This window comes from Solanum stenotomum, chromosome 12, assembly GCF_019186545.1.
Source record: "Solanum stenotomum isolate F172 chromosome 12, ASM1918654v1, whole genome shotgun sequence".
Taxonomy (NCBI): domain Eukaryota; kingdom Viridiplantae; phylum Streptophyta; class Magnoliopsida; order Solanales; family Solanaceae; genus Solanum; species Solanum stenotomum.
Window position 1 is genome coordinate 48,612,412 of NC_064293.1, and position 22,875 is coordinate 48,635,286.

General features: G+C 33.4%; 4 protein-coding genes across 5 annotated transcripts; 3 read left to right on the forward strand and 1 right to left on the reverse strand.

Annotated features, from left to right (window-relative positions):
* Window positions 1–218: 218 nt before the first annotated feature.
* Window positions 219–3,758, forward strand: LOC125846780 (uncharacterized). The gene is made up of 4 exons (XM_049526379.1): window positions 219–356; window positions 440–617; window positions 1,616–3,067; window positions 3,537–3,758. The coding sequence occupies exons 2-4, from the start codon at window positions 444–446 to the stop codon at window positions 3,570–3,572; spliced, it is 1,662 nt and encodes a 553-aa protein (XP_049382336.1). The 5' UTR covers window positions 219–356; window positions 440–443; the 3' UTR covers window positions 3,573–3,758.
* A 2,527-nt stretch (window positions 3,759–6,285) lies between these two features.
* Window positions 6,286–7,550, forward strand: LOC125848462 (uncharacterized). Its single transcript, XM_049528325.1, has 2 exons — window positions 6,286–6,575; window positions 7,042–7,550. Exons 1-2 carry the CDS (start codon window positions 6,315–6,317, stop codon window positions 7,363–7,365), a joined length of 585 nt encoding a protein of 194 aa, XP_049384282.1. The 5' UTR covers window positions 6,286–6,314; the 3' UTR covers window positions 7,366–7,550.
* Window positions 7,551–11,591: 4,041 nt separating this feature from the next.
* LOC125848099 (type IV inositol polyphosphate 5-phosphatase 7-like) lies at window positions 11,592–14,990 on the forward strand. 2 transcript variants are annotated; one of them, XM_049527904.1, is made up of 7 exons: window positions 11,592–11,932; window positions 12,041–12,128; window positions 12,211–12,321; window positions 12,404–13,009; window positions 13,315–13,578; window positions 13,853–14,040; window positions 14,142–14,990. In XM_049527904.1, exons 2-6 carry the CDS (start codon window positions 12,067–12,069, stop codon window positions 14,031–14,033), a joined length of 1,224 nt encoding a protein of 407 aa, XP_049383861.1. In that variant the 5' UTR covers window positions 11,592–11,932; window positions 12,041–12,066; the 3' UTR covers window positions 14,034–14,040; window positions 14,142–14,990. The 2 variants fall into 2 exon arrangements, with proteins under 2 accessions (XP_049383861.1, XP_049383859.1); XM_049527902.1 differs by having other exon boundaries at window positions 11,592–11,915.
* Window positions 14,711–17,881, reverse strand: LOC125848101 (autophagy-related protein 11). Its single transcript, XM_049527905.1, has 8 exons — window positions 17,776–17,881; window positions 17,487–17,656; window positions 17,275–17,337; window positions 17,034–17,053; window positions 16,835–16,879; window positions 15,581–15,648; window positions 15,289–15,419; window positions 14,711–15,180 (listed from the first exon to the last, which is right to left on the reverse strand). Exons 1-8 carry the CDS (start codon window positions 17,846–17,848, stop codon window positions 15,052–15,054), a joined length of 699 nt encoding a protein of 232 aa, XP_049383862.1. The 5' UTR covers window positions 17,849–17,881; the 3' UTR covers window positions 14,711–15,051.
* Window positions 17,882–22,875: the final 4,994 nt, after the last annotated feature.

Below are 22,875 nucleotides of genomic sequence, written 5' to 3' on the forward strand. Positions count from 1 at the left end.
GGTATTTTTTTAAAAATTCTATATCAAATCAAATTAACTCATATAAAATGAAACGAAGAAGTAGCGGTTTTGTTAAACTTATAAACTTTTGAAGGGGGAGGAGGATTTGAGAGTTGTAATTCAAAATTTGAAAATTTTCAAAAGCATTACGCGTTAGATGGCCCCACTTTCTCATATTATGCGCGCTTTTGGACTTTGTACCATATACCAACCCGTAACTGATTTTTTTTTTTTTTTGTGAGAATCGCAAGCGTCGATTTGCTTCATACCAAATCACCCATATTTGCCTTTTCACTTCACTGCTAACCGCCATGGATGAGCTACAGAAGCATATTTAACATTTTTCATCACTAGATGTGAGATACATTTCGATCCCCTTTGTTATTAATTTTTTTGTAACTATTTGTAATTTGATCGGTATCAGTTTGGATTATCATAGAAAAATGGAGGCTGTGAAGAAAGCATATGCGGGGATAATTTTGAACATGGCAAAGGAGGCGGCAGCTCGTGTTATGGCATCGGAGAAAAAAGCTCTTAAGTTTCAGCAGGATCTGCATTCTACGAAAGAGGAAGCCCTTCGTATGCTGCTTCGTTTGAAATTAATCATTGATGCTAAGGTAGTATCCAACATGTGAATTTTTATATTAAGCTGACTAATTGTTTGATTGATTGAATTTTGTTTACTTTGAAGATCGTCATATAGTGTATCTTCATTTGTATTGAATTTAACTTTTGTTTTTTATGCAACTATACATTAAATGACTATGTTATGAAAAACCTTACTAATAATTTCAGGAAACTAAATTCAATTACTGCGAAAAAACAACTTAATTTTTTCGCTCATTTGAGATATTCTAACTGCAGAAATTGGAAAAGTGAATTTAAGGTTTGATTTAGCTGTGCGATTGTAGTTAATTGTGGTGTGCTTGACTTGAGCAAAGGCTTTTATCGATAAACATTACAATTGTTTGCTTCTATTAGGTTAGCTCGATCTATGGGTGAGTAATGGTATATATTTTTCTTTCCATCAGCTAGAAGATTGATAGGCTTACTCGATCATATAGCACCCTTATAAAGATATGACTTTTAGAAATTCTGTTGGAATGTAGTATTATACTGGACAGAACTCATAACAGATTAAGTGCTGCATCACAATGCTTGTTACATCGTATTAGAATTTTAAGTTGCATGGAAACTAGGCTTGATTTTGAAAGAAAATCAGAGGAAGGTCGAAGTAAATGTTATAAAGACTTCATTGTGTCCAAGACAAGACTTTAAAGCTTATCCTTGTTCATATATAATCCATTTTCTATAAGTGTTGAAGTTATACTGTTAAAAGTATCACAAATTAAAAATATGAGGTGCTAATAATGTAGCCGGGCATTGCTTCTTCCCTTCAGAAATTGGAGACTAGATCAGCATGGCAAGAGGTTCCCTTTTGGGATCTAAGTGAACCCCATTTTGGTGAAATAATTGTAGTACATACATTTCTGTCTATTGGTTTTGTATTCTGGGAAGTGATTTTACATGAATGATATGATAGTATATCCTAGCAGGATGTTGATTCCCATATCTCACAGTTTAAAGAAACTGATATGTCTAATCTTTAATGCAGACAACTGAAGCTGAGAGTTTGTCTCAAAATCAACAAAGAAGAATTGATGAATTAGAAGCTCAGCTTAATGAAGCTGAAGGGCTGATAATTGATCTTAGAGCAGAATTGCATGATGTGCATGAACAGTTGAATGAAGCAAAAAATAAGCCTCTCCATCACCTGAGACCACATGCAAAAGAGGATTTGGTTTGTCACAACAGTATCATGGCCAAGTCAAATGTAAATAATTCAGAGTCGTTAAAATTCCCTACCGAATTGGGATCCAAGGTCTGCAAATCAGTAGACATGTCAGACACAGCATTGTGCAATTACTCAAAGGACAACCTTAATGAGCCAGAGATTTATAAAAATGGATGGTGTGCAATAGCGATGAGCTTAGCAGATGAGAGATTGCATTCTGGAGATGATCCAAGTTTTCCCATTAAAGTTACACAGGTCACTGAACCTAGTGGACGAGATGGTGAAGCACATATTGCACCATCATCTAAAGCTATGAAAGCAGAGAATTTAGTTGGCGAAGAACAACTTAAGGGCCATGCCTCTATGCAGCGGCCCTATACATTCCTAGGAAAAAAGCGAAGAAAAGCTCGATATGGCAAAACCAAAAATAGCTTTTGCAAGGCTCATTGTAATAAGCTGGTGTTTTCTCAACGACCATTGCCAGCAATTTCTCGTTGTTCTGCAAGATACTTGCACACAGACACTTTGTATGACAGTCCTAATAGTCCTTCCACCAATACTGAGAGAAATAATGTAGCAGGAAGTTCTTTTGTGTCAGGTAAAGAAGGGCCACAAAACAAGGGTCTAAACATTGCTGTTGCTCGTAGAAGCATTAGGAAAAGAAGCGTCAAATACCTGGACGTTAGTTACCCTCCATCATTGTCACATAGCTCCCTTTCTAATCAGCCAATGAGACCTGGACTGCAATTTCCATCTTTTCCTAATAGCAAGTCCAATGCAGCTGAATGCACTGTGAAATCCACGAAATTAGGAGGTGAAGGTGGTATTGAAGAGGGTACTAGTTTTCAAGCGGCATCCTTAGGTTTCACTGTAGAAAACATGATATGTAGAAAGTTTGCATGTGCAGATAATGATGCACACAAGGACGACACAGAATTGATAGATGTCTCAGTGATGGTAGAGGAGGGTGATGATCAACCGCTGCTCAACTTCGGCGTGTTACCAGTTGAATCTATCCTTGGAGATACCAAAGCATGTGAAGGAAGTAAGGAATCAGATCTTCAAGGTAACAATATGACGCCTCTCAAGTATACGTTCAGCAGGAAGCGTAAGAAAGATAACTTGTTGAACCCAAATGAGAACTCTTCTCCAGATTGCTCAGTGAAGAAAAAGTCTGTCGAGATAGAAAACATTGATCCAAGATTGCAGGATTCAGAAGCGTTGAAAGATTCGCCTTTAAGAAGTAAACATTTGGTCCAGGTTGCTCATCAGGTTAGTTATATACAACTCAATAATTTATAGATTCCATATTATTTGCTCTATCATGAATGGCGCTTAAAGTTTATACTGTGTTCTGATGTCACAACTAAGATAAGTTGAGACTTCAACATCCCAAATCCCAATATCCGGAAATCCTCTTGGAGTAAGTTAACAGAGGCATGTGATTTTGGAAGTAGTAGTGCTTTTCTTGAATTTTACCATCTATTTCCAAGTAATTCTCAAATCATATTTACATAATACAAAATAATAGCAGTTACATAAAACTGTTGCATACTTGAGTTTCTCAAAGGAAGTTCTACGTTTGAAATGAAAGAACCAATTAGTTGAAATAGAGTCAGAATCTTCTCAGCCGTTGACAAAAGCATTTTTTGAACTGGTAGTTCAATTCTTACCCATATCTACATGATTGCGTTCATGTATTAAAACATAATCATGTCTGACATTTATGGCAATCTTGCAGCTTATCTCTCTGTCTGGAAGAAGCTGGTGGCATTAGTTTTGCAGTCCTATAGATGTTGAAGAACGTAAATTTATAAGGCTTTTTGAGGAATGTAATTCCATATTTATTCAATTTTCGGGTACATCAGCAATGGCTTAATATATAGTTGAAGAGTTGTTCTTTCCTATCTCTGGCGGATTATCGTGTAATTATCCTGGCAATATGATAGTTGAGCTGTTTTCTAAAAGTGCCATTATCTATTCTTTTCTTCCTTAAAGTGTGTTAATACAGCTAATTGTCTCTAAAGTGACATAATGGTTTCAACTTAATGAAGATGTATAAGCCAATTCGTCTTTAGTTGTAAGCTGTGTCCGTGACAAACTTCTTTTGGTACAAGCAAAGTGGTGAACCTAATGTTTGCTTGCTTGCTTTCCAGAAACATAATTTTACATAATCATGAGTAGTTTTTCTCGACAGAATTTTCTTCATTTTGGTGTTTTATTTGTGGAAGATGTTATATTCATGATTTACACTGGAGAGGAAGGTCAATTTTGTGACTCATTTTGATGATATCAATCTGTCTACTGCCTTGACCATAACCATTCACCACCAGTTGAAATTTGAACAAATCAGAGAACATCCCCCACCCCAGTTTTTTTAAAAAAGATATACTATATTTTATATTTATATTTACCTTGGTATAACTTTTCAAATGAAAACATCCTATGAAATGATTTTTATGCTGATGTATATTACTCATTGAACTCTTTAGTAAATGGTAATTCACTTGCCAGTTTCGAAATCTCTTCATTTTCGGCGCAAAACAGTGAGTTTAAGGCAAGAAGTTATTCAAAACATAGTTTGAGACTAATAGAGGATACAGCCATAGGGGAATGTGTAGTTTTTTTTTTTTCATAAATGTGGTGTTTAGGTTAGCATATGCACGCACACCTTGATTTATAGATGAGAAGCATTTACCTAACAATTTACCAAGATTTGAACCTTGCTGATTTTCATAATTTTTAATTTTTTTTGAGTTTCCTACTTCGATATATACTCGCATTCAAGCCTAATTGGATTCACGCCAAATAGGGCCTCATTCGTGGGGTAACACTTCTAGCTAGAACTTTTCCATATCCTGTACTCGAACCTGAGACCTTTGGTTGAGGGAAAAACAACTCCATCTACTGCACAACATCGTATTTTCATGATTTACATTCTTAGGTGTTGGATCATGTATAGTTATAGTAATTGCTTTTTGTTCAATCCAAATTCCAATGGCGGGACCAACGTGTGATGTTTTGTTTCAAAGTTGGTAAGAAATAGAGGAAAATTTGAAATGAACAAAGTAAGATGGTTGACCTAAAGAAACAAAATATGTTTGGATAGTAATAGTGATGATGTGAACACATCGGACAGCAGTTGGGTCCCAATTGTGTTAAATGGTAAACATCAAAAGGACCTTGGCGTGCCTTTAGACTCCTCAAGTCCAGTGACACATACCATTCATTTCTCTTTTCACCATTGGATTCCCTTCTTATTCATTTTTTGAAAATTGATACACATTATCATTAATTAATTAATTAATACTTGTCATTTTACCTTTGATAGTTCTACTTGTCAATTTAAAAACTCACTTATCGGAAGTATTGAAATATGAATTACTTACTGATACGAAAGATTTCACAACAGAGTTGAAAAACAATCTAATGTCAGTTTTCCTTTTTGGTTTTCTAATAAAATATCCGAATTCGCACAGGGTCCATTATGGAGATGGCACTCTAAATTGAATTTTCTTACGTTCATAGGGACTCAAACCTAAGTCCTCTGATTAAAAATGAATGGATCCCAACCATCACACGAATAGTCTATGTTGGTTCTAAGGTCAGATGAAAGGCGAAATCGGTTAGATGAAAGTAAAATAAGACTGGTTACTGCACGGAATAGGTCTAACATAATAGAGGGGCAGGATTTGAAGTGATGATTAGTACTATTAGAATGGATCAATAGAATATTCGAAAGCATCAGCTTATAATTAGAATATATGGACTAATTATGTCACAATATGAGTGTTTAGACAGTATTCAGTAGCATATGACAGACATCTTGTGTTACTATCATTTTTGGTGAAAAACAAGATGTATTCTTTCTAGGCAACTTCCTACAAATGTTGGACCTCAAATTTATACAAGAACGAGGAAATTCAATGTTTGGGTATGATTCCTAAGTACGAAATCGCCTTTATTAGAAAACACTTTACCCAATATAGAATTTTCCAATGCAATATCAAACTTAATTGGATTCAAATATAGATATTGAACACCGAATGAAAAACAAACAAATAAAAAAAGAATCTGCTTTAATTTCTTGTATGCTTTTACTTCTTCATAGTTTAATGAAAATTATGATTAAGAGTTTAAATTGTTGTGGTAACATGTTAATGGTAAAAGCCGGTGCACGCCTGAGATTTTAAAAAAGCCAAACAGTAAGAAACAATGAAGTAATAAGAAAACAAAAAAGAGAGCTGAGTGCAGAGGTTTCTGTGATAGCAGACGAGAATGTTTCCTTGTCCCTCAAAAAAACATCCTCTCTAGTCAACATCACTTGATAATTAAACTATGACCCACAAATCCAGTGGCATTTCATGTAAATATACCCAAAATTCAAGTATTATTTTACCCATCTCCTCACTCTATAAAAATCCCCCTCTTTGTAACTCTCACTAATTCAAATAAATAATAAAGAGCTTTTGACATTGTGTTTATTTTTTTTTGTCCAAAATAGAAAAGGAAAATAGAAATGGTGATGGTAGTAAAAATGGAGGAAAGAAAGAAAGAAGACAAATTACAAGCAGTATGGTTTGCAGCAGGAGTGGCTGCTTTAATGGCATGTTTAGAACGTGCAATTTTAGTTTCTTTTGTGGAACAATGGCGACTTATAGCATTTCTTGCTCTTAATCTCATACTCTTAGCTATTCTTTTTACATCTACAAGTACTACTCCCACAACTCCAATTGTTGAAACCAGCAACAACACTACTACTACTGAATCCAAGATTGAGGTGAGAAATTGTTCGAATTGTATGACTATTTCATCTGAAAACGTTTGGACATGAATTAGACGATATATATTTAGAAAAAAAGTAGTATTTGAAAAAAAGTCGTTGATTCTTTTAGTAGGCCTTTGGACATGAATTCTAGCTGATTTTTTTTTATGTATAGGCGGAAGACATGATTTTTTTATATATATAAATATAATCGTGCTGTCTGAGTCAATTTGTGTGCAACTCAATTAATTCTGATTTGTAATCATATAACTCTGTCCATCAAAATTTTGACATATGAGAAGAAATCACCAATTTTTATTTGTTTTGTCTTAGATCGGATTTAAACTAGAAACTTCATAGTTCTCACGTCACTTCTCTAACCAAAAGTGACTATTAGGTCACATTCTTGACTGCAAACACATGAAATTATTATAATGGATGCATATTCTTATAATTTATTTATTAATTTTATTGTAAACAGGTAAAGGTGAGGAAAGAATGCAAGAAATATGTAGCGCCTTGTGTTGAAGATATATCAGAAGTAGCAATTACAAAGGATGTGAAAGAGGAATATCCAAAAATAACAGACAATAAGGAAAACAAAGAAGAACAATTATTAGATGAAGCTCAGCAAATTTCAATGGAGGAATTGAATGAAAGAGCAGAGGCATTTATAGCAATGTTCAGACAACATTTAATATCTGATGCAAAGGCTTATAGTTATAGCAAAAGCTGTAGAATTCGAACTTCAATTTCACTCAAAGGAGGTGACAAAAATTTTCCCAAACGTAGACCCATTTATTAAATTAGATCAACTATTCTAGTTGAGAGAACAAAAAAATCAAGGTGGTTCTTTTCATTCAAAAGCATTTTTACTTGTGTAATGCTAAAGATTTTTCTGAATAGAAAGACCTATCTTGATCTTTAATTACAAGTTACACTTTTTGTTCTATTTTTTTAAAACTATAGTTTTTGTAGGTTGTTCACGAGAGGCAAAATTCACAATTCAGAGGTAGTAAATTCATTATGAGTGTAATTTTATTATATGTGTGCACAAGGTGAATTCTGAATCTAAAGGCAGTGAATTCGTAATGAAATTAATCTTATTAGAGTATATGTGAATATACTTTAATAGGTTCAATTGAAACATAAAACCTAGACTAAATTTGTCTCTATATATTTACTGTCACACAATTTCGAAGCACTGTTTATCCTTTAACATATTTCAGTTACAACCTTGAAAACAAAAGCTGACATCTTTGAAACTTTTCTATTCGAATGATCTATTATAGGATAGTGTGTCAATTTTGAACTAATAAAAAGTTAAAAGAGCAATAATTTAAGTTAGACAACTTTAAAATGTCATGATTAGTAGTGTCTTTTTACTGTACATGCTTCACCACAGCACACCTTTTTGCTTCAAGTAAGCATGAGGCAAATTAATTTAAGTATAAAATCTTTGCACCTATCATAGTCCCACATTGTGTGGCCTGCTGTAAAAACAGCACGCGCAATGCTAGTTTCTTGCATAATTTAAGTATAAAATATCCAAACATTTTTATTGTTCTTCTCATGAATATTTTTGCATAAAGAACGCAGTGCGATCCTTTTCCAGACCCTGCTGCTTTATGCACCCGACTGGGATGCCATTTTTTGATACCTAGACTTAGTGGTAGAGTCGCTGGCCTTAAAAGAAAATATCTATTACGTTTGGAAAAGAGGGACAATGAAAATTGAACCTTATACAACTTTTTGGAAGGCCTATTGGGCCCAAATTATAGTCTTTCTTATCTATTCTAGGAACAGTAATATTGGGCCTAAAGGTTACTCTTACTGAACCCTCAATTATCAAAGTGTAGGTTAAGCACTATACCACCACAAAGTTGTGACACTTTTTGTCATTAGTCTATCGACCAAAATGGTTTTGCATGTTATAGTTTGAAAGCTACTGCAAGTGGCAATAATAATAATAATAATAATAAAAGGTTAGATTTTTCATGAAATTTAAAAAGAAAAATAGACTTTCAAAATTTATAATTTTTGAATTTGTCATAACATTTGCATGGTAAGAGTAAAATGTGACTTTTATAGTTATATGCATCCAAATATAAAAATGTTTCATTATTCCTAAAACAAACTACTAAAAAATTAGTATCACATAATTGAAATACACTAAATAATACTAGTAATTGTTTTTTGAGTAGATATATAATGAATTAGTCGGGTCCCAACTAGATTTCTGACAGCGAAGCATATTTCCTAAATTTTGACTTACCAACATGAACATCTCATCCTAGTTTGCATTAAATCATCAACTAATGCCTTTAATTATTATTATTGCCAACTAGTTTAATATTGAAAAGTCTATCCTTCTTGTTCCTTAAAGAATAAAATTTTAAAAATTCCCTCGAGGGAATCAAGGGGGATGTGGGTTGACAAACATTTTAAAAGAGAGGTGGAATCAACAAGTACTTTTAAATTTCAAATAGGAAAACTAACATTTCCTTACCACTTCCGGACCTATTCATATAAGTAATCCATTTGCACTTTTTTTATTTTAATAAATTTCAACTTATGTTGCTTGTACGCTAGTATGCTTTGAAAATGGGGACAAAGACAAGCAAGTATAAACTTTAATATTATTTACTCTCCTATTAATATAGCAGGGCGGTTGAAGGGTTATTAGACTCCGAATGTCATTGCCTTAGATCCGGCCTCATAAATATTATATTGTTTTATATGACATTTAATTTATATACGAATTATTAATAAGAGATTTTAAAGTTAATATTTTTTCAATTTGGTTGAGGTTGTACAAATGAGGGGTAAAGAGCTTTAATTTTTTCTATCTCATAATTAAGTATATTTAATTCCCTCTTCAATTTTAATTTTTCCTTGTATTCATTTCTTATTCATGTTTTTGGCAATTTTCCTTTCTAAACTATTTCAACTCAATCTATCTGAATTTCTTTATGTCAATTGTTATACCAATTTTATAAAGTGAACAAGTTTAAGAGAGAACTCTTAGGATCCGTTTGACCCCAAGAATACTTGAGAAAATTTTGAAAAGTGGTGTTGAGTCATATAGCTTGAGAAATATATTTGCCACGCATTCCAAATTTTCAAGTACTAAAAAAAACTAGTATTTGAGAATTTTTTAAAATTCAAAAATTACCCCAATTTTTTATATTTTATAAAAAATACCTATTGTTTATTAATTCCAACTAATATTTGTTACTACTTTCTACCTCCTCCGAAAAAGTTTGATTTCTAATTTGAGTGACAAGATTGAGAAAAAAAAGAACAATTTGTGTTTAATGAGTTATAGTTATAACCGAATCAGTGACAAATTTGAGTATACGATTAATGTATTGTCTTACTTATGTTGTTATTTTGTATTGTTAATTGTTACAAATTTATGGATATTTTAATAGTTTTTAAAACTTATGAGTAAATCATATTTTTTGAAATAGTCAAATATTCTTGGAAAAATTTGAAGCCAAACACATGGTGTAATTTCACTAAAAACTTGGCCTAATATTATTTACCAAAAATAATTAAAAATTTAGGACGAAACGCTAGCTTAATAAATTTCAAACTTTTAAGTCATCAATTTTATTCCACACGGTAAGAAGTATTCTGACGGTGAATGAAGAACCATTCCAGAGGTGTCCGCAAAAGCCGGTGTCAGTCCAATCAAAGCTATAATTAATTCTGGTAGAATGTCACAACCTAGGAAAGGTACAGATATTTATGTGTCGGAAGTCGACCTCATCCTCTTTAAATGTAAATCATACATTTTATTTAAGCAATTTAGGTCTTCTAATTCTCAATGGACCACTTTATTGTTCACGTCCCTGAGCCTAAGGTCATCTTAATATTCCACACACCATGTAGTAGTACTTAAACAAGTACTAAATATCCTTGTTGCTGCACGGAACACTAACAAATGCCTTCAAATTTTCAACCATGGTTAGGTGGGCGGCTATTTAAGTTTGAAAAAAAAAACCGAAGAATTTTTCTACACTCCATTTCAATAATGATGAATCTGTCACCATTGAGGCTGATAATTCTAACGGACTTGGAAAATAAATTGTTTACCTCAATCTGTTTAGGATCTAATTACTGTCACACTCTCTTCATGGGGTGGGGATAATCTAAAATAGAGGATTGGTAACCAAGTAACATTTTATTATAAGAGGTGTAAACTTAGTATAAGTGAAAAAACATTAAATTATAAATTGTCCAAGAATATGTATAATCAGGAAGCTTAATATGTTGCAAGTCTACATTAATTCACTTGAATGCTGGAGCTGTGTCTAACTCGAGGAAAATGGTTATTGGGCTAAGCCATAGCAAAGACGTACTCTTAATTATTAGTGTGATATTACTTGCTTCAACAAAGTCTACTCATATTTCCCCCATATAATATTACACAATTAAGAAGTTTGCTTCTTCTTTTTTACCCTTTCCAAATGCTCCCACATTTTTTTGCTTATTTATTTTAAATGTGAGACTTTGTTCGTGCCTGAAAGCGACTACTGCGACATTCAGACTCTTAAAAAAGATAAAATATATATATGTGTGTGTGTCAGATCCACCAAAGCAGTGCATTTTTGGAACATCCGTTACAAAAATGACAATATATTTGAAAAGTCCAAGCATACTTGGTAGCTGATTAAGACGTGATGAATTTTGAGGCTTGGTCTATGAAAAGTCAGCGATCACACAATGATGTATATGTGTACGGCTGTAAAGATGGCTTAGGTGGCGTGCTTGGGAATGAGTAATTAACTAATGCACGACTTAGACAGTTTGCTGAATTGATCTGGCCATGTGGTATGATAACTTTTAGTCACGGATAAAGAGTTACACACAAGATTTATATGAACTGTGCTCGTAAACAACCCCACAATCATAAAACTGATGGAAACTTGTGCGGCCAATAATTTATTGCTGGTTGAACAACTCAGTGAAAATAAATTAAGACCATTAAGGAAGTTTCTCAAATGTGCAATTCAACAACTTTTGACTTTTTCTTCTCTCTCTCTTTAAATCTTGGTATTATCGCATAAATTATGGGTTTGTCTCATTCGTCCATTCCACAACATTTTCTATCAAGGCGACCAATACAATAATAGCTTTACCCAGAACCTAAAAGGCAGACATGTGGATATTCTTCAGCCATCCAACTTGAGATGTTGTCATCTCTTTGATGAAACTGATAGTCTTTGGAATGGACTTTATTTCAAATCATGGGTAACAAGGAAAGAAAATCAAGACGGAAAGTGTTTCGGTTGTGGTTTAGCAAGAGAAGAAGCAGAGCTGATGCATCCCATTTAAGCGAAATTTCAGGTTTATTTCGTTTCTTGGTAATCTGGCTTTCGTCGCGCCTCCAGTTTATTCGTTTATTTCATTTTTCTGTATTCAAATTTCTTTCTTATATTTTTTTGGTGTTCCTTTTTGATTGCTTTCCACAGATGACGACGGACAAGATGATGAGTGCATGAATGGTCTTTCTGTTAGGTCACTGGACAGAGGACCATGCATTCTAAACAATGAATTGAGGTGAGCATCAGTTGGAATATCATGTTATGGACCTCTAAAGCTTAACAGGATAATACTTATTTTGACGATCTTTATGCTGTAGAATCTTTGTGGGTACGTGGAATGTTGCAGGAAGATCTCCTGTGGGAAGTCTAGCTGTAGATTTGGATGAGTGGCTGAATCTGAAAGAAGCAGCAGATATTTATGTTCTTGGGTATGTATAAAATTCAAAGTATAACCTTCCTTTTTCATCATTGAGGACTTGGTCATTTAAGAAGAAACTTTTCCACTAGCAGCTTCCAGGAAATAGTCCCTCTAAAGCCTAAAACTGTAATTGGAGCAGAAGATCCAACAGAAGCTACTAACTGGAATGTGCTCATCGGTAAAACTCTAAACAGCAAGTATGGTGGTGCCTGGTTAACACCCATGGTCAATCCAATCACCAATGATAATTATCGATATGATCAAGCCACTGAATCATATACTAGACTGAGGAGTGACTACGAAATAGTTTCAGCAAGAGGTCAGTCTAGAACTGAATATAAGCTCTCAGATTGTGTTGGTAGTTACAAATTGATGGCGAGCAAGAAGATGGTTGGTGTCTTCATTAGTGTCTGGATGAGAAGGACATTGCTAAAGAAATATTGTGTCTCGGAAGTGAAGGTCTCTTCAGTAGCTTGTGGTATTATGGGCTATTTGGGAAACAAAGGATCAGTCTCTGTGAGCATGTCCATAGGAGGAACTAGTTTTTGCTTTGTGGCAGCTCACTTAGCCTCAGGAGAAAAGAAAGGTGATGAAGGGAAAAGGAACCGTCAAGTCACAGAAATTTTTAGGAGAACATCTTTCCCCCGGCTGTCAGAAGACTGCCATAAAAATCATCCTCTCACCATCTTAGGACACGAGTAAGTCATATTTCTCATACCTAACTAATTACGCCTTTTTAACATATATTCAAACATATTTTGTTTCAAAATTAGGGATAAGTCAGATTTATAAAAACACTGGCGTAGGAATTTCCTTTCGAATCAAAAACTACAACAATAATAATGACAATTATAATAAAGACTTGGACAGTAATTGGATTCATAGAAAAGATATCGAACTGAGAAGCTAAGAGGATTTCTTATAATTATTAGAACTCCATTGAATAAAAAAATGATGAGATTTTTCCACCTAAACTGACAAGATGTATTTTCTTGTAGAACAGCCAGATATTTTGGTTTGGAGATCTCAACTACAGACTGTACTTGGAAGACAATTTAGCGAGGGAATTAATAAAGAAGAAAAATTGGAGTGCGCTGCAAGAGTTTGACCAGTTGGGGAAGGAACTAGAAGACGGTGGAGTGTTTCAGGGTTGGCAAGAGGGAGATATAGAATTTGCACCCACATACAAATATTCTTCTTCCAATTGCAATCGATATTCTGGTGGACTTCCAAGCAGAGCGGGGGAGAAGCAAAGAACTCCAGCATGGTACAGTCATCACTTTACATTTTTATCTAGAACTCTCATCAGTTATTCACCAGTGAATGACTCATCACCCCCACCTCCCATAAAAAACACACACATCACTCCATCCACCAGATAATTGAAAACATCAGGAGTCAGGTCTAGTCCTTTTTCCAAAACTGATGATTAAAATTAAAAAAAGAAAAAAGACTATTTAGGAATCTGACCAAGTACTAGTCATTGCTAGCCACTATGTGGCTCATACTTGCTATCATGACACTTGGAATGTTAATGACAGGTGTGATAGAATCCTATGGCATGGTAAGGGCGTGAAACAGCTTTCCTATTTCCGCAGTGAAAGCAAGTTCTCAGACCATCGGCCTGTCTCCGCTTTATTCTCTGTACTAGTTGAAGATCAAAAGTGTGCCCATTCAAGTTTGGTTCCATTTCCTCCTTTCAGTCCCCTCCACAATTCCTAGTAAAGATGTAAGTATCCAACTCATTGTTCACTGTAGTTTCTTTGATCTCTAGCTCATTATGGATGATTTTGTGAACATCCATTTACAAGAGCTAATTGTATGTGGCAGGTATAAGGCAAGAGTAATAGAGACGCTAGATATCCACTTTTATCATTGATTGTGAGGGATATAGAAGAATCAACAACATATGTGCAAAAGGGAAAATTGAAAAGATGACTTCTTATTCAGCTGAACAAACAATTCATCTTTTTACAACTCAATCAGTTCAAATCCTTCAGAAAAGCATTCTGGTCGATTCACTTTCAAGCCTCCCATAACATCCAGTAATGGTAGGTTGAGCATGGGTGGTGATGACGATTTTATTAGGATTTAAAAGCTAGTACATTTAACTTTCTTCTTTAGAAATACCATAGACAGCTGAAAGAACAGAAATACAACTATCCTTTATGTCTGGTTTTACAGCTTCCATTACATTTGTTCTTTAGGATGTATAGGGGAGAGTGAGTAGAAAAACTAGGAGTGTCAATTATGCAAACTAGCCCTATTTGTAGTAAACCAAAGCTTAGCGACACATAAAGCCTGTGGAAGACGTGAGAGCAGAAGTGTAAGCACCTCAGGGTCTTACTTTTGACTATCATCAGTTATAAATGTCAGGGACTACTTACAAGAAGCTAATTCTCATCGCCTGCTTGAAGAATTTGACTTAATGCAGCTGTATTGTCCTTATGACATCTGGGACATACCGACCTCTTCTGTAGCTCATCACCAAGGGAAGCACATTTGTTTTCCAATTCAGAAGTCTGCTTACTTCCAGTCAAGGACATAATAATTGTTGACAAATCTAAAGCAAGGGTGCTAATTTCATATGTATTTTTTTGAGGTGTGAAAGAGTTTCTCGGTAATACAGTAAGACATAATGAGACTATTGTCTAAATGTGGAATAGTTCATGAAATTTTGAAATCCCCTGTGGACTCATTCTTCTTCTACCAATGAGCTGAACATAATAAATAATTAGCTTTAAAGAGCAGAAGACCAAACAACAGAAATTAAAGGATATCTGGCTAACTCCTGCATTTCCATATTTTCTTTTATGATTCCCTCTATCAGTGATGCTTTTCTTTCCAAATTATTCAACTCTTCTTCAATCTGAAAAACACCACACTGATCACAGTTCTGCTAATACTAATAACCAGACAACATCAACAGAAGAAAGGTATGAGAACAGACAGGTCTAACAAAAACACAATGACTTGCCTGCCTATGAATATTCTGTTCAACTTGGTATTCCTCTTCTTCCTTAGTGATCTGAGAAACTATCTGAGCTAGCTGACTCTGGAGTTCTCTTTTGAAAGCCTCAGCATCTTCTCCTTTGGCTTTAGCTGGACCTGCTCGTGAAGGTGTAAAACAATTCTTGTTCAGCTTGAAGAAACTAAGAAAAGCAACAATAGAATTTTTGAACTCTTTAGAGTTGAACATCACATATAACAGAAGAAACTCGCCAACACATCACAAAAAGAAGAGTGCATATCTATGTGCGTTAACAGACCGGGCTTTGATGCTGACTCGCTGCAATTATCATTTCGGAATATAGATGCTATTGACTCGTGGAATTTCCTGCATCCAGTTTAGCAGAAAAAGGTTCAACCATTTAGCAGCAGTGCAGCTAAATCTAGATATAGTGTAGTCACAAAATTAAAATGAAATGAGCCTCGGAGTTAGAATGAGAATAGATAGGTTTATATCTGGCCACTAAATTTTATGTGGTCGACCTAATGTGTCACTTTGATTACTAGATTGGAGATATCCAGTGCCCTCAGGGAAAGAACTTTTCTAATAAGACTGGAACTAAATAGTAGAGTAACAATTTTTTCTGCCAAATTAAGGAAACAAGGTTTAGAATTACTACCAATCTACCACAGTAAAGAAGAATATTTACTGTCTTTGGGACTCCATGTCTAGACTTTGCTAGTTGAACAGCTAATGTGCACAAGTCTCAAAGTAGGGTATATGTACTAGTTCAGCGATAAGACCGCTGAATGAAAGCCAGTTTATAGTATTTGTAGTTCAGTAGTTTATGAGTAAGTACTAAACAATGATATACGATATGGGCTAGAGGACTAGCAGCTCAATAAAAAAAAATATTTGTTTCTGTGACCATGCGGTAACCATACAATCGCAACAAATTATGTTTGAAAAGCAAACGAAAAAACACATAATCATTGTATAATTGTAGATGCTAAATCATCAGGTCAAAATGTTTCCCTTTCTCATAACTAGTTGCTAGACAGATATGATCACTCCCCAAGCACAATTTCTTGTTCATAGTAGTCATTACATATCAAAGATTATAACCATATAAAACAAAAATATTGGTCGATGATCTTCAATCTTCAAGTATTACAGACTGAATCAGCCTTTTTAGAGTAAAGCAAAGTTAGTTACTTAGGCCACGGTATGTGTAAACGCAATCCAGAAGATTTTGCAGCAGCCAAGTAATGCTAAATTAGTAAGTTTTCTAGGTCCAGGTACGCGTAAATGCAAATTAGAAAAAGAACAGTGACTAAGTTAGCTATTCAAACATAGGCACAGCACGAACATGGATTGACCTGAGATTGGTTTATATCTCTGTCTGTACTTAGCAGTTGTATGTTTGACAAAGCAACAGGATTGGAGCTATAAACATGATCTCTAACTTTTTCATAAAGATATTGACGAACTCTACCTTATTAGTCTGACTTCATCCAGTGGATTTCAATAGTAAAAGGTTACTGCCTATTAAGGACACACAAAAAACCTGTACCTTATCTGTGCATTGAGCTCAAGCATTTTCTCTATGAAGTCATCTCTGCATAAGCAATGATAAATACAATGAGAAAAGGAAATGCAATCAGATTATTTCAGAACACTAAATGGAGAGAAAGACGCCTTTTCTGCATAGTTAAGTGCTTGTAATTGGCCAAAAAGAGTTAAGAGGTTAACTGAAGGAAGCATGTCATTACCGCTTTTCTGCTTCTTTATTCTTTTGATGGTTCAAATATCATCAATCGATCAGTGAATTCATAAGAAGAAACAGTGGCCTTGTTAGCAAGCCAATACTATAATGTTCAAATTTACAAATATAAAATAAGTACAAATAATACAGATCTAACATTAAGAAGTTAAAACTTCAACAATCATAACCAGAAAAACAGAGCATCAAATGCGCCTTAAAGTAGAACAAAATCTCAAGTAGATTTTTACCTTGAGAGACTCAACATTAGATCCATACGCTGATAATTCATCTTGAATCCAAAGGATCCCTTCCTATAACGTAATTGAAACGGATCTCTTAAATAAACGAGAACAAGTGCTTTTCTGGAGTTCAAATTTCAGCTAATTAGATATGTTTCAATTAGCTCAAAGCATTAACCAAGAAAACAAAAGCGGATATAAATACAAATGAAATCGAAAACCTCTAGGGTTTGAATTGCAGACTCATTCCTGGCCAATTCTACTTCATAGCCTTTGAGCTCTTGCTCAGCACTCTCCTTCTGATTCTTCGCCTCTTCGACCTCCGCATGTGCAAGTTCAAGCTCGGATTGCAGCTGTTGATTTCGCTTCTTGTGATTTACTATTCTTCGCTCTGGAAATTTCGAACAATTAGCTTACAAAATCAATTTCCAGTTATTAAATCGGTTGATATCATCCGGTGAAAAATTTCACACGAGCTATTTTGGAGGAAATGAAGGAGCAAATACTAACCTCCTTGAGATTTTTCAGATGCGAATTCGCGGAGAAGAGTTAGGAATTGCTTCTGTGATTCGTTTCCCGCCATCGCTTCTTTTTTCTGAGAAGATATCTCAAAATTTCGAATTCTTCTCCGTATGTTCTCTTTTATATAGTGGACCATGACTAATTTACGGGTAGTCTGGCTCAATTGGCCCATGACTAATTTACGCGAGCCCAAGATTTTCCAGCCCATCCGAGCTAAGCTGATTTACGAAAATGATGATTTTTTTTATCATCGTTTACATTTTAATCATACTTCTAATTTTGAGCATACATAATTCTTGAAACTGATAAAATATTAAACTATCTCTAATACCTACAAATTTTTCGACCAAATTATAATGTTTTTTCATAATTTTTTAGGTTTGCCCAAAGATTTTCAAACGTAGATCTAAAACGTTCATAAGTTACGAGAAAATAAAAAAAAATCACTCAAAAGAAATAATTGACAAAAATCTATGTCCAATCTTAAGTTACAACGTACACTCTCGTAATATCTAATAAGTAAAATTTAGGTGTAATTCGAACCCTCTTGATCTCACTTGGCTTGTTGGATAAAAGACAAAAAAAAGAGAACAAAGTTACAAGCATATATAACAAACGTACGTAGTACTAGTAATAATTGCACAAATCAGCAGGCGGTCACAATTAATTCCGTCTTTTTCGGGTCTGCCATACCCTTTGCATTTGCATGTCTCTCTTCTTCTTTTTGTGCACTTGTATATCCATTCCATTGCATAATGGTTGCCAACTCCTTCCTAACATGGAAGTCTAGTCTGTCTCCATAAGTGAAGTTTAACGTCCATAATTATTGCTACGACTAAAAGTAAAATTTATGTAATGCAAAGGTTTTTTTTGTCAAATTATATTGGAGCCTAGAGAAAACTCTAGTGTCCGAAGTCAAAAAATTTCACGGAATAAAATGAAAAGAAATAAATGAATGATCAAACTGATACGAGACTTCCAAGATCAACATCGATTCTGTTGAGATCGATGGTTCATAATAAGATTTTTCAAATTTAAGTCCTATGAAAAAAAGAAATTATGGGGAGCATCACCGCCAAAAATAGACCTTAAATGTGTGAATTCGGATCAGACTTTAATATAGATATCGAACAATGAAAAAATAAATAAAAAGCAAGACTAAGACCTACACAAGAGAGAAATGACCTACTAAAAAAATGCATTAAGCAGGTGAATTCAAACTCTAGAGTCTATACTTGTGAAGGAAACAACTTAGCTTTCTATTTCTATATATATCTTTTTGCTTTTATAATGCGTGATCCTTGAAAACCAAATTTATAAGCAGCAAGAAACCAATAGATGTGCGGTGTGCCTTTACATTCTTCATGTGTCATTAGTCGATGTCATTTTCGTTTTCGACTTCAATAGCAATATATATATATATATATATAGATGGATAGATATGACCAAAGGCAAATTCAAGATTTGATATTCGTGAATTTTTATTGTTATTTCAAATAAATATTATAATAACAATTGAATTGACAGACAATTAAATATTTAAATAAATGTGAATAAAAATTATTAAATTCCTATAAACCCATAATTAAGCTTCTAGATCCGACTCTGCTTCTCGGACACGCACTCTTACGCTTAAGTCGTAACGAATGGACAAGGAGTAATGGAATTCGTGTACTCTATTCACTATACCTGTGATAGACAGAAATGGAAAGCTCCCCAACATCGGCATTACATCTGCCAAGTGATCGGTCCAAATTCACTACTCCCTCTCTCCCAAAATCGTTTTACCTCATTTCACGTCTATTAAAAAAAGATGAGAAGATAGTTGCTAAGTTATCTAGATTAATTAGTTATTGTTTTCTTAAATTTATTATTTTTATTTTAAATTTTTAATATTACATTTATTTTTGAACAATTTCTTTTTTACCTATTTATTTTGAAACGAAAGGAGGTGAAGAAAGTGGATGGTTTTGATTTGGTTCCAATCCTTGATTGTCAATCACATCCTTAGATATCTCTATACCGTAACTCCCACTTTGTTGCTTGATATTTAATACTATATATTTTAGAGAAAAAAAACTACTTATCTTGAGTTCAGTTTTGAATTTAAGGACATGATTTGTTCATTAGACCTACTTGATTTTTCTTTAATAAGGCAAAAATCTCTTATTTAAAGTAGAATTTAGTACTTTACATAAATTTGAATTAAATGTTAAAAAAAAATGTTTTATTTTTGTGCGCAGTGAAATCATTGCAAAGTGAAAGAGTATCTTTAAGTCGACAAATTTTGTCTTTTTTCCTGGAGCTGAGTTCCACTCTATATAGAAAATGATAAGATAATGACACACTACTACTGAGTGTCTTGTCTTCCCCACCACCCACTTTATCGATGTTGTTATTGTTTTCTTATTGAGTGTTCGATATTTGTATTAGAGTTTGGCTATTTTAAATTCGTATTGTGTAGGGCTTTATTTAAAAGGAAGCGTTAGTTATCAAGAATTTATCTATATTCGATATTTAAATATGAAATTTTTATTTAAAAAAAAAGTTGTTTCATCCACTGTATCACATCTTTGGTGGTACTAGATCGATGTTCTTTTGTCCTTCTCAACATATTAAAGTGCCCCAAGGCTGTTATTTTTCAATGATGTGATTTCATGGTTTTGATCACTATCGCTTTTACTTTAATTACCTCACTCTTTATTATCTCTTCATGACATAATTTATAGCCTCTACATCACTTCTTTTAACTCCTCATGTTCCTGCAAATTTATTTAGTGCGATATATTTTAATTATTAAAACTTGTTTGGACATATGATATGAAATTGTAAATCATGATTTGAATTTATTTGAAATTATCATCTATTCAAACACAAGCTTATTAGTTTGCTTAGAAAGAATGTCACATTCTATATTCAGAAACATTGTATAAATAATACATTCAACATACATAACTAGACATCTAAACTTAGTTTCAACTAAAAACAAAACACCCCAACTTTTAAAAAAAAATGCACATTTAAATATCTTAAATTGACTTAAGTTGATCTCGCAAACACCCTAGCTAACTTTGAAAATATTGCACTTTGTAATTGCAAACTGATAAGCTATGTGTCGTGTCCAATGCCAAATATATTCTTAACCACTTGCTTCACTGGTAAGCTATATATGTGTAATGTGTGTCCATTGTTGAAGTTTTAAAGTATATGTTTTGTGAAAAGAAAAAAGAAACAAACCAAGACACATGATTGCAAAGATTTTGCATAAGCTAAGATGTGTGCCCATGTCTATCTATCTATTCATTCCTTTTTCCTATTACCAGAATCATGTAAATTAGCCCTACTCTAGATTTCTTGTTCATACATTTTTTTCCCGACACGAACTTTAAAAAATAAAGGGAGATTTCTCAATTTTATGATCTTAAATAATTTTAATTAAAATTGAAAAAGTTTTTAAGCTACGAGAAGAGATATGAGACAAACCAAAAATATTTAAATTTAATCAGAACGAAGGGGTTTATTTTTTTTTCGTTTTATGATGATTATTATTCATCTCTACCCAACCCCACCACCATATACTGAGTGAGATCACCAACAAGAAAAAGTACATACATTACTTGGATGTAAACAGCAATATTGTAGTTGGCTAGTTGCAAGATTATACTGTCTTTTCGTCGCGTGCAATTCTTTTAGAAACTCGTTACAAGAAAAAGAAATTCATCATTTTAAGAACAATATCCAAGTGTTATTGGGAACTACGCTATTTATACTTTTGATATTCAAAACATATCAATTAGAATAGTGAATGTTCTTAAACTCACGTTAACGATGGATATTTCATAGTAATTGGGCATATAATTATGTCCACAATCAAGGAACGAGTGTATCATTTTTAATTAAGTCGGAGTTAGCACATTATTTAAATCTTGCAAAAATGTCCGAGGCTTCCAATTACAATTCCTTTCAATTCTATTTATTTAGAAGTTTATAATTGACTTCTAAGCAATTGTAAAAGAATTAGGGTAAACTACATAAATTATTTATCTGCTCAAATAGATTAAAATTATTATTATGTAACATTTCTTCAACAGTACTCAACACTATCGATCGATAATATATAAATTTAATCTTTTATTTGCGCTTTTGCATACTCCAATATTTGATGGAGTTGATCAGGAGAAAATAGCTGCTATCATTGACCTCTATTATCGATTTTACTTTATTTATCTTATTTTATCTAATGTATATATGCCTGCAAATTTGTCCAGTTTTCATCATACTTTGTAGCAGAGCAGGAAATGTAAATTTAAAGAATTGTTAATAAAATTTAAACCTACAAATATTTAATCACCTTAGAACTTTCTAGACATCAAAACTATATTATGTCTTTTTATTATAAGAAATGCATGGACGATTTAAAACAGCTTATAGAAGACAATCGTCGATGGCATATATAGGTAGAGAGCAGATTGAGTTAAAATGGACTCAATAATAAATTAACGGGTCAATAATCAACCAAAATTTGATCGATAGAGTTGATTATGATTTCAAGAGCTAATTTTATCATCTATGAGTAGAGGCAACCAAATTGTTTGCTCCAATACTTGACGGCCTTTGTAATCAGGTAGGGGAAAATTTATAGGCTATATATAGGGCATGGGAATTTGTGATTTTTCTGTAATTCTAAAATGAATATAATATTATCTGTTAACACTAATGCAATAAAATAAATAAATTATGTATTAATCGAATATTAAATTATTTATCTAGATGACTAGGAGCTGTTTTTACTTTTTATATCTTATATCCTGCAACCTGCATAAATCGTCAAGAGTATGATGAGAACTATTGACAATAGGCAACAAACTCCGCCCCTAATGTTGATTTTGATTTGTTGCATATTCTGTCAAATCCAAAATTCTAAATTTGGACATAAAAAAAGTTTGTAACCGTTTGCATACTTTGACGTTGCAATTGCATACTAATGCTGAATTTGTACATATGTGTTTCAGGGAAATTCTAAAATGTCAATATCATACATATCCCTGTGACATTTTACAACTTTGCTTTTTATTAAGGCTGAAGAAT

Bases quoted from the DNA above. Each gene is read 5' to 3' on its own strand.
- LOC125846780 (XM_049526379.1), top strand. From the start codon at position 444: ATGGAGGCTGTGAAGAAAGCATATGCGGGGATAATTTTGAACATGGCA. The intron at 618-1,615 runs GTAGTATCCAAC...TCTTTAATGCAG, and splicing joins AATTAATCATTGATGCTAAG to ACAACTGAAGCTGAGAGTTT. The intron at 3,068-3,536 runs GTTAGTTATATA...GCAATCTTGCAG, and splicing joins TGGTCCAGGTTGCTCATCAG to CTTATCTCTCTGTCTGGAAG.
- LOC125848462 (XM_049528325.1), top strand. From the start codon at position 6,315: ATGGTGATGGTAGTAAAAATGGAGGAAAGAAAGAAAGAAGACAAATTA. The intron at 6,576-7,041 runs GTGAGAAATTGT...TATTGTAAACAG, and splicing joins CTACTGAATCCAAGATTGAG to GTAAAGGTGAGGAAAGAATG.
- LOC125848099 (XM_049527902.1), top strand. From the start codon at position 11,816: ATGGGTAACAAGGAAAGAAAATCAAGACGGAAAGTGTTTCGGTTGTGG. The intron at 12,322-12,403 runs GTATGTATAAAA...TTCCACTAGCAG, and splicing joins GCAGATATTTATGTTCTTGG to CTTCCAGGAAATAGTCCCTC. The intron at 13,579-13,852 runs GTACAGTCATCA...TGTTAATGACAG, and splicing joins AAGCAAAGAACTCCAGCATG to GTGTGATAGAATCCTATGGC.
- LOC125848101 (XM_049527905.1), bottom strand. From the start codon at position 17,848: ATGGCGGGAAACGAATCACAGAAGCAATTCCTAACTCTTCTCCGCGAA. The intron at 17,338-17,486 runs GTTTTCGATTTC...ATTACGTTATAG, and splicing joins CTGCAATTCAAACCCTAGAG to GAAGGGATCCTTTGGATTCA. The intron at 15,649-16,834 runs GTACAGGTTTTT...AACTGGATGCAG, and splicing joins GAGCTCAATGCACAGATAAG to GAAATTCCACGAGTCAATAG.